Source organism: Labeo rohita, chromosome 24, assembly GCF_022985175.1.
Source record: "Labeo rohita strain BAU-BD-2019 chromosome 24, IGBB_LRoh.1.0, whole genome shotgun sequence".
NCBI lineage: Eukaryota > Metazoa > Chordata > Actinopteri > Cypriniformes > Cyprinidae > Labeo > Labeo rohita.
In genome coordinates this window covers 4,966,279-4,977,809 of record NC_066892.1, presented here as the reverse complement: position 1 = coordinate 4,977,809, position 11,531 = coordinate 4,966,279, and the positions used below count along the sequence as shown (strand labels likewise).

Genomic DNA, 11,531 nt, shown 5'->3' with positions numbered 1-11,531 from the left:
CCTCTCAAAGCTTTATTTTTAAGAGTGTAGTGCATTACCATTAAAAATACATCTGTGTACTTTATGTACCCCCAATATGTGTATATTAGTAGCTTAAGAGTACATACTAGTGGGGTAGACAAAATACTTCTGAGGGCACTACATCCATGACAGGCTAAATGCAGTGTAGCTAACATTCATTTTTTTGTAATAATTCCATAAATACGCCAAGCAATAACCAGAGAAAGAACAGAGTGTGTTCCACAATGTTTGTTTTATTATTCTGAACATAGCCCCGGTGTCACAAATTCAACTTAATTTGATTATATGTCTTTAAAAAAGAAAGAAAAAAATGAACAGGGAGGAGAAAAAAAAACATTTCTTAGATGCATTACAGGGTGATTCATCTGTGGCTCTGAAAATGTCGAGACCGTAAGAAAACTGCCACTACATATATTAATTTGCACAATAACTGCCTATTAGTTTTCGCTAATGAAGACTTTAATAAAAAGGTCATAGCCAACCGAAGCATAAATGAAGAACAGCACAACAAACCCCCACCATTCACTGGAATTACAATTTAATTCAATGATTAACTTCGTTAGAGTACCTAAGGATTATAACAGTGGCTCTAATGTTATAATTACTGAAGTACTAGTTGGTGGCGTAATGAAAAGCTACATAACAGCATGCCGTCGCAGTTACAGGTGGAGTTGTAAAGCACTGTGGTTAAGCAAGGGCAAGTATACAGCAAATCCTTACCATTGACACAATCGCCGATTCCTACTGAATTGCAAACTCTCAAACGATTTTCACAGTACATCACCTTACGAAGTGTGTAAAATGCGTCAGATAAACTTATGAAATGAGCGACTTAAATGTTACGGATCACAACACACACTTATGTTTAGTTACACTGCAGTGATATGAGATCAACGTGAGCGTTTACTGGTAGGACTGATGTAGAAAATTAATCAGATCGCTGTAAAAATAAGGCTGCGTCATTCAAACGATGCGAGTCGGACGCTCTCCGAATCCCGTCCTTGAATGGCAAGGGTTTGCTGTTTTTTTTTTTATTCGTACAGTAACATCTCAGCGTATTTCTGCGGCGTGTGATGGACTCGTATACAAAGAGAGTCTGACAGCAGGTTGGAGAGTCATATTTTAATGCACCCGACAGATCCTTGCGCAAGGTTTGATTTCAGAACAGAACAGAGCATCCGCTTACAACGCGCTGAAACACACTGCGATTGTGTCAAACACAGACATTAAAAATAAAAACGAAACAGAAAGTTCAGAACCGCTCCCACCCCTTTCGCGATATTACTAGTAGACTACAGGCACACTTTTAGGACCCTTAACGTTATTGTCAGTGAGGGGTTCAGACACACACACAAAAAAAAGTTCAGTTAACTTACAATTTACTCAGCTGCTTTTATGTTTCTTTTTTTTCCTCATTTTCTTTTTTTATAAGCATGCCGTTGTATATGCATCCTAATTTTTTTTTTAGTTTTGGTGTCCATTACTTTAACTTAAAATGAACAGATCTGTATAAACCTCACCTAGCATGCCTTCTTTCTGCCTCTACGCTGCCTGGACTCAGTTCATCATCATAAAGCTCGTGGTCGATGAAAATGTTACTGGAAGAGAGAGATTTGTGCACTCGTAACTTTAAAACAGAATTGAACATGGTGCCACACAATATAGGCGTTTTCCTTTCTTTGTTTCTCAAGCTAAACTATTAGAAATGTCCAATCGTGCTCCCGCGGCGGAGACTGTTTTGAGTGTGGAGTGAGCAATATTTGTTTTGTTTTTTCTTGGTTTTTTTTTCTGATGATTTACAAGACATTTCTAAGAGAGTAAGGTTTAAGACAGAGGGTCATAACAATCATTTACAATTAATTGCTGTATGTCTGTCCTTCCGGTGGTTGAGGAAGCTTCATATTCTCTTTGGACATCATAAGACGCCTTAGCTCTTGAAGAACGACTTTAATGCTATATGAGTTTTGCCATTTTGCTAGAATTGGTATGCTACGTGCATCCACCTGAAACAAAAAGAAGAGAGAGAAAGAAAGGGAGGGGACATGTGGAAATGAGTTACAACGTCATTAAACACTGCATTTGCATTGCACTAATGTCACAAAATTAAAGAATATACAGGGTTTATTACTCTATTAGCAGCATTTGTGGAATAATTTTAATTCATCCCTGTTATTAATATGAGAAAGAAAAAATGGTGGTTATAGTTACCCACAGTAGAAATACATAAATGGTAAACATTAAAGGGACAGTTCAAACGAAAATTACAAATCTGTCATTAATTATTCACCCTCATATCATTCCAACTTGTAAGACCTTCATTCATCTGAGCACAAATTAAGATATTTTCAGTGAAATCCAAGAGCTTTCTGACCCTGCATAGACAAGAACGTAACTACTACGTTCAAGGCTCAGAAAGGTAGTACAGACATCGATAAAATAGTTTGTGTGACATTAGTGGTTTAACTGTAATGTTATGAAGCTACTTTTTGTGCGCGAAGAAAACAAAAATATAGCCACAAGCAGCGATTACCGGGGTTCAAGCACTTTAGGTATTTAAGCACATGAGGAAAAAGACATAACATTTTTTTGCAAGCCTGTAACCAAGTAAAACAATATTTAAAAAGCATTTTTGTCAAATCCAGCTGATTTACTATAGAAATATGTTCTTATAACTTTTATGACCAGGTCCAATCTCCCTGAAACTTTGCATGCTTTTTTTAAAAATCACCTGTCAAATGTTTAGCAGGTTTTGAGTTTTCATTTTGGCTTTAGGGTATATTTGGACAGACCCCTTTTCTAAAGAACCCCGTTATAGCTTCCCAAAGGATAAATTTCAACATGTTTTTGATTTTTAATTTAATTATTGACCTAGAGTCCAGAGAATTGCACTCCGGTGGTTTTTTCCAGAGGGAGCGAAAAACCTATGACTAGTTCGCAAAAGTAGTACCCTCAAAAAATGCGATACCGCCCCCCAGTGGCCAATTTCCTTTCAAATTTCAGGTCAAACAGGCCCACCGAGTTTCGTTCTAATCTTCCTCCTTTAACCTTGTCTAATAGGTGCTCAAACTTCGTCAACCAATGGCAGACATACTTTTTTGTGATATGCAAGTGTCCTTACAGACTAGGGGTCACCAAACTTATTCCTGGAGGGCCGGTGTCCTGCAGAGTTTACCTCCAACTTTCCTCAACACACCTGCCTGGAAGTTTCAAGTATACCTAGTAAGACCTTGATTAGCTGGTTCAGGTGTGTTTGATTAGGGTTGGAGCTAAACTCTGCTGGGACACCGGCCCTCCAGGACCGGGTCTGGTGACCCGTGTTATAGACACTTGTGGCACTTTGGACCAGGACCATGCACAGCAATTTTCATGTTGATAGGGCAAATAGTTGCCTAGTTATAAGCATTTTTATGTTTTTCTCTCTTATAGCGCCACCAAGGGGCCAATCTCCTCAATTTTTTCCTGTTACCTCAGATTGTGCTCTTACATAAGTGTGCAGAGTTTGGCACAGATATCTCATTCCGTTCAGGAGTTATAGACATTTTACTAAAAAATGGCCCTGCCCCCTTCAAACATTTTGGTGTCCCTTTGCCACGATGTGTCGAAAGTTCGACTTTTTTTTTGATAATTATTGATATTCACTCTCCAAGAGAATCGTTCTGCACTGGTTTGGTTCAGATCGGGGGGACAAACCTAGGTTGAGTTTGCAAAACTCCAAAATACCCAAAGATTTTGCAAATCTGACGTGTGTTTTGTCCGGCACGAGCCAAGAATTCCAGCGACGTAACACCACACTTGAGCCTGCGACTGATGGTTTAGGAGTTATGAGCGATTTTGTACTTTCGATCGCTGTAGCGCCCCCGTCAGGCCGATTGGGGTGAGCCTTGGTCACGTTGCAGGTGGTGTGAGCACTACCATCCCTCCAAATATGAAGTCTTTATGACTCACGGTTTGGTCTGCACGATCAGTTTTACATGAAGATGGCTCATCCGTGACCTTTCTAACAATTACAATATCAACTTCATTCAAAGGAATGCATACTCGTGCGTGGTACTATCGTGCATGCATGTCAAAGGCTGACAGGAAAGAGAAAGGAAATGAGGAAATGGTAGAATAAAGTTGTTATTTTTGTTTTCTTTGCAGACAAAGTATTCTTGCAGCTTCATAAAGTTATGGTTGAACCACTGATGTCACATGGACTGTTTTAATGATGTCTTTACTACCTTTTTGAGCCTTGAACATGTCAGTTGGATTGCTGCATTGCTTAGAAACATGTAAGTAAATTATACAACAGATATCATGAAGACACCATATCTACATAATCTGTCATTTTGAGTAGAAAATGAACTACAGATGTAACAAAATTACAAGTTACTAAATTAACAACAAAAACAATGATAAAACTGTGTATTCATGCCCCAGTGCATGATGGGGAGTATCAGAAAAGCTGAGTAGGCTTAATTTTATGATGTTTATATTAACTTCTACAAGCTTGAATTAAGTTCCAATATAGAATTTACTATTGTTTTTTGTTTTTTTTTAATAATTGCCTAAACTAACTTTTCTATGTAAAAGTTACATTTGTTTTTCTATATTATTTACTACTACACAGAACCATTTTCATCAGTGTACACAGGGTCAGAAAGCTTTTTGGATTTTATCAAAAATATCTTAATTTGTGTTCCAGAGATGATCAAAGGTCTTATTAGAGTTAGGAACGACATGAGAATGAGTAATTAAGTATAGAATTTTCATTTTTGGGTGTTCCCAGTCAAACATGCCCAACCTTTTAAAAACTGCTAGGTAAATCTCTCATTATACTATATTATCACCAAATCTTCGATTCAGTCTTTTTTTGTTAAACTGAGCTCAAATCAATGAGGCCTACAAACAATCAGGTCCAAAAAGAAATATAAAACCTGTGCTAACTGAAAGAAAACAATTTGATAATAAAATTTAATGCAACATTTGGTAATAATATGGCATGGCGAAAAATTAATAAGCAAAGCTGTTCATTTTTGACGAGAAACACAAGAAGTGTAACAAAAAAAAAAAAAAAAAAAAAAAAATCCCCAAAACAGTTGTTATTCTCTGTGTGAGCAAAGTCAGTAATTTTAGTCCAAAGCAATAACATAAACTCGCATTTTTGGGGGAGAAAAATCCTCAAGACAACATTTAAAAGTATAGCCACAAGATAACTTGATTATAATACTTCTTGGTAGGAAACTCATTATTATATTAAACTACTAACACAATCAAAAGTTCATTTAGGTAGAAAAACAGTTTCACATTTCTGTTTTTAGACTAGCCTGATTAACAATCAGTGGCTGCAAGTGTGATTTTTGCATAAAAACTGAGGGATGAGTCAAAACAATTTTCTGTGCTAATCAAATTATGCCATAAATGCCGTCAACACAGCTAAACTCGAACCTGGCACTCGTCCATGAGATTTTCTTGTCAACAAAAAAAATACCACTAGCTAAAAAGCACAAAAACATAAAAAGCTTAAACTAGAAAACTCAATTAAAGTGGTTGCAAATAATATTTCTGTAACAGTATTACACTTGGCAAAAACGTGTCACAAAAAAGTCTCAGTATGACTGAAATAGAAAAACGTATCAAATAAACCTTAATTTTTAGATATGCCAGACGACTGGGCTTTATAATCATTACTGTAGATTTCAGGGTAAGATGTGCCACGTAATCTAGTGATAGAAAACAAGAAACTGAATCTTCAGTCAACCTTCAGTCTAAGTGTGGGGTAAGATGTGTCACTGCACCATATTTTTGAGAAGTCATATTACAAATACTTCCTTCTCATTTTACTTGAAAGCAGACATCCTTAGGTATAATGAGTTGTGTTTTACCTTTACTTGACTAAAGGTCAATTTAATATTACATTTAAGGCACAGCTTATCATACTTCCCTCTAATTGTTTCAACAAATTAGCTTGTAAAATGCCTAGGATTTAGTTAATCTTAAACCAGTATACTTCTACTAGGCAAACAGCAAAAAGATTTCGATTCTCGACCAACCACTAAGAAAACGGACACAAACGAGGATTCCACAATATAACAACCCTCTGTGGTGTAATAAAGTGTTTAATTTACTACGGCTGCTATTGTATTCTGTATCCAGCTGAATATCATTAGAAGTGTTTGAGATTCATTATCGGTTCTGCTTAGGCACAGTGAAAAATGTCCCTCCTCTGCAGTACTGATGTGACTCGAGTGCCTCTGTTCTGCACCGTTATGAAAAACTGCAACGTCATACATTTCTAACAGTTTGCGGCAAAATTATCTCAAGCATAACAGACAATACTCTTGTTAAAATAATCAAAATAAAATAGTCAGAAAGATGATTCAACTTACCATCCCATTGGAATTATTTATTCCATTCATGCTAATTTTTGTTACAAATCTAACAGTCGGTGGTACTTCGGGATATTTAGGTCCACACTCCACTTTCAGGCTGTATATCCTGTTTTCGTAATTAGTCTAAAAAATGAGGAAAGAGTCAAAGGTTAAAGCCGTGGAACATGAAAGTGAGAGGATAACGAACACATCAATTCATCAAAAAGAACAAACCCACACAACTTGAAAAGAAAAAAACAACAACAACACATTCACATGCTGATGCAATCAGTTTTCATCCTTAGTATTCGACACGATAACAGCACACGATGATGGACTACAGATGAAAACACGATCACATTTAAATCAAAGTGTCTGCAGGTTTACTGATGGTAAATTTAGAACTTTTAAAGACCTCTTTAAAAAAAACTGAAGTGAACTTGAAAACTTGAAGGGAACATAATGCATCAATATATTCTCAAAATGCAATGTTTAGGCACAAAATGAGAAAGTTTAAAAACACAAACTCCAACAGATCTCCATTACTATTATTAATTTTACAAACTAATAGCTGCCTAAGGCTTGGATACCTCTGTTCCCAACCACTAAAACGTGAAAATAACCAGTAAAAGAACATTTTCCCAAGAAGCAATGACTTAAGAAGCAAGTGAGTTTAAATAAAACTTCATTTAAAATATTAATTTAAAGAGAAAACAAGTCAGATTTTTTTTTGACATATTTGTTCATGTTTTAAGATCAAACTCAATTTTAATTTTTTTTTAGAAAACAAGACTTCATATCTTTATTTTGCATCTCAAGTAAATGTATCGTGACTTAAGAATATTTAGATGTCAATTACATTTGTATTTTTGCAATGCATGCAATATTAAATGCTACAAATGTATGAATTTAAGACTTTCTGCTCGAATTTAAGACCTTTTTAAGGCCTTAATTTATGGAACGGGTGAATTAAGACATTTTTAAGACTTGCAGAAACCCTGTAACTTTTATCCTTAAATGATGACATATTAAAAGAGAAAGGAACTCACCAATATTATCTATACAAAACTATCTTGTAATTTCAGGCTATAGCTGGATATTTTGAATACAAAAGAAAACTGAACCACTTCTGTTTAGCAAACTACCAGGTTAAAAGCTCCCTGAGAAATCATAAACAAACTAAAAGATACAATTATCTTACTTCGCCTGGAGAACAGCACTATTATTATGGAGATTTTCACTAGGACAAAATGTGAAGGTCATATCTCACCCTGTATTCAAAATAAAAATTATTTTTATTAACTGCATAAAAAAAAATAAAAATACATTTTGGGTCCATTAAGGTCATTTGCACATTAGTTCCATACCAATTCAGCATATTTGTATGCCTAAAATGTACTGCAGTTTGGGAAAAAAAACAAAAAAAAAAACATTTATAATCAAAGAGCTTAATTGTCATGAAAATGTCATTGCAAATGGGCTTAATGCAAAATTTCTATAATTTTGGGGGTGAAGTATGACCTAGTTTTCATGGCAGGTTTCCGTTTACCTATTAAGCAAATGAAACGATCACAATATATCCTAAAGACCTGAGTGATTCATATTTCCAGACCGATACAGTATCGGTTGCCAATCTGAACAAATAAATCACTGCAGTAGGTTTCTGCTGCAGCACTGCTGTCATAGCATGCATCTTTATCTTTAATCTACAACACCAGCAGTCATGTACCACACTGGATGGCATGAAAAAGCCATGTTGTTTACTGCTGCCCAAGTCTTCCAGTCACGCTATTAAAATCTGAAATTCAACAAAAACTTCAAGAATGTAATACTTTCTTTAGATGAGTCATCAGTGCTGTCGTTAAACTGCTACATTAATCTTGATTAAACAGCAAACATACTCGTGCAGGTCCGATGATCATGCCCGTCCACCGTGTGAGAGTCATATCCTCGTCATCCTCCAGACCCCAGCTCACCGTCCCATCACCGACACCCTTCTGTCCTTCCTCAAGCTCTTCCAACAAACGAAAATTACGAGGAACTTTAACTCCTGCAGGAATCCAAAGATAAATCAAGAACAAATAAAACCTCTGTTTGCAGCAGGTTAGTTCACATTTGACGTTTAAATTAGTTTTACATGAAGTATAATTATTTTACATGTAGGTCATATTAATTGAGTGACTTAATAGAATATTTAAACTTTTAAAAATTAATTTGTCAATGCACAAGACTACACAAGTGAACTGCAACTGGAATAAACGTTAAAAAATGATCTGAAAAACTTAAAAATATACACTATTACTTTCCTTATGTATTTATGATTTATGTTAAAAGTGTTCATTTAATTTTACAAAGGGTTCCCAGACCATTAGATCAATGAATTTCCATGATTAATTATTAAATACTCAAGAGCTGAGCATTCTTAGAAAAATGTATAAACATTGTGAAAGATTTTAGTTTTTGTTTATTTCCTTCCCTGGAAATGATAATATATAATCTCATTTTTATTTTCCAGTTTTTTCATGACTACCTGAACTGAAATGAACAGATTTTCTAATTCTAATAGTTAACATCTAATTAGTTTGCATGTTCATAAACATTTCAGAGAGTTGCACATTTCATTTAATATGAAACCAACATCTGTTTCCCTTTTTTGTGTATGTGCAAAACCTATTATTTGAGGTACATGCTTAATTTTAACATTATTTCATATGAAACCAAAACAAGGTTCTTTTTTGTGACTCAACCAAGACATAAATTATAATGTAGGCACGTATAAGATTTAAGCACAGAAAATCTGTGCAGCTTCAAATGTGAAGTGTTACTAATCTGTGCATTTCAACCGAGTATCACCTTGTGTTTTCATAGACGCTCTAGTATTGAAAAAGTGGAGGGACAAGATTCGCAAGTTCAGGTGATCGTCTAAAGGAAAGACTGATCACTCATTTGTGAATGATTCAGGAAATGACACCCATGTTGCTCTATCAGTGTTTCTCACTTCCTCAAAATCTTAAGACGAACATGACACAAGCCCGTACAGCTCAATACATTTCTGTTAAAAGCTCGGCTAATGCATATGACTGTGTAAACATTTAAGATAATATGCAAAAATATAACCTTAAATTTAATTTACATAGATCTGATTCTAGAAATGCAAACGCACAAACTAGCCTGTGCAAATGTAAAAATCTTATCTAAAGATTCTGAGTTTTAACATGTTAAAAATACAATCAAATGATCTGTTCTTTGAACTCCATATGAACATGAACATATGAACTCCAAATTGTATTTGATTCTAATCATACATGATCTTGCACTGCTGTACAGTCAAGTTTATAATAAATCTCAAAATTTTCTAAGCTTCAACGGGTTTAAAAGTCTCCTTGAGTGTATGTGCATAAATCAACCCCTCATAAACACTAAACATCATGTATTCTATTAAGAAATGTCTTTACACTTAAATGAGTGTTGTTTTGCACCTACATATCCGTATTATACAAATCACAACGCACTTTTCCAAACACGTATCGTCTTAAAATTTTTCAGATGACTCTGAGAGGTTGTATTAACCTGCTCAGGTGCCATCATGACAGACAAACACCCGTTAAAGGCCCGTTTGTCAAGACACTGGACGGAACCAGCAGCAACACGCGCGTCAATGCTCCGCCTCGCCTCACATTTGCACCGATACACCCGCCCAACTGCAATATACAGCATTTAATCTATGCCTTGGTACTAAATAAGAGCATAATTATATCTTAAGTATGTCTATAATATTAATTAGCTCCTAATAAAAATTAAAAATAACATTATTTTTAAACTAAATGTCTATCTGAGGGCCGTTAGCTCGATGCTAACACACACACATATTTCAAACTGCACACAGATCTGTTAAGTGACGTAAATTAAGGCGTTTGAGCACGGGAAACCTCTCGGATAATCTATATAGGGTCGTGAAGCACAGGCTTAGCGCTTTTGTTGTGAAAATACGGCCGCGGAGGACCGCGAGGATTGAGGAGATTGTGAGACAAACCTGAGGAGGCCGCCATCTTCTCCTGCCCGAATCCAAAAGCGTACGAAAGCGTGACGTCGACGCGTCATGTGACTAATGCGCGTCGTGACGCGCAGTGCTGTAGGAAGAGAGGGAGGGGCGTGGCCCCACTGCAAAATTATTAATGTATAATTTATTACATTTGAGCTTAACAACTTAAGTCATGTTTTAAGGTGACGCAGTTAAAATAGTCTTAATCGGTAATTTTATATCTTTGTCATCAAATTTATCTTTTCAGGATAGTAGGGCTGGGAAACGATTAATCGCGATTAATCGCATACAAAAAAAGTTTGAGTTTGTCTAATAATGTGTGTGTACTGTGTGTAATTATTACGTATATATAAATACACATAAATTAATGTATATATTTAAGAGAAATATGTTATTTATGTACAAAATATTTTTATTTATATATAATATGAATTATATATAAATTATAATAAATACATATACTTGTAAATAATACTTAAATATATACATGAATGTGTTTGTATTTATATACACGTAATAATTACACACAGTACACACATATATTAGGCAAACTCAAACTTTTATTTCGCATGCAATTAATCGCGATTAATCGTTTCACAGCCCTAAGTGACTTTTTAGTGAGAAAACAGCATATATCATATATTGTGGTATTTTTATATATTTATTTTTTTACATCTCTTCTGCTCACAAAGCCTGCATTTATTTGATTCAAAGTACAGCAAAAACAGTAAAATTTTAAGAAATATTTTTAGTATTTAAAATAACTGTTTTCTATTTGAATATATTTTAAAATGTAATTTATTCCTGATTTTAAAGCTGAATATTTAGCATGATTACTCCAGTCACATTATCTTTCAGAAATCATTTTAATATTCTGATTTAATCTATTTATTATTATGCTGAAAGCAGCTGAGTAGAATTTTTTCAGGTTTCTAAAATAATAATAATAATAATAATAATAATAATAATAATACAATTAAATAAATAAAACAAGCTTTTTTTTGCTGTATTTTGGATCAAATAAACAGACCTGTTTAAAAAAAAAAATAATTACATAATTATGTAAAACTTTTATAAGATTGTTAGAGTTAACTAAGCTGACACCCTCAATAGTTTAT

The 11,531-nt window shown here is 34.6% G+C and overlaps 1 protein-coding gene across 1 annotated transcript; it reads right to left on the bottom strand.

Annotated features, from left to right (window-relative positions):
- Positions 1-234: 234 nt before the first annotated feature.
- ube2v2 (ubiquitin-conjugating enzyme E2 variant 2) lies at positions 235-10,499 on the bottom strand. The gene is made up of 4 exons (XM_051097533.1): positions 10,405-10,499; positions 8,273-8,421; positions 6,390-6,515; positions 235-2,024 (listed from the first exon to the last, which is right to left on the bottom strand). The coding sequence occupies exons 1-4, from the start codon at positions 10,418-10,420 to the stop codon at positions 1,878-1,880; spliced, it is 438 nt and encodes a 145-aa protein (XP_050953490.1). The 5' UTR covers positions 10,421-10,499; the 3' UTR covers positions 235-1,877.
- Positions 10,500-11,531: the final 1,032 nt, after the last annotated feature.

Coding starts and splice junctions, on each gene's coding strand:
- ube2v2 (XM_051097533.1), bottom strand. Junction 6,516..8,272: donor TGATCATCGGACCTGCACGA/GTATGTTTGCTG, acceptor CTCATTTTTTAG/ACTAATTACGAAAACAGGAT. Junction 2,025..6,389: donor TAAATAATTCCAATGGGATG/GTAAGTTGAATC, acceptor TTTTTGTTTCAG/GTGGATGCACGTAGCATACC.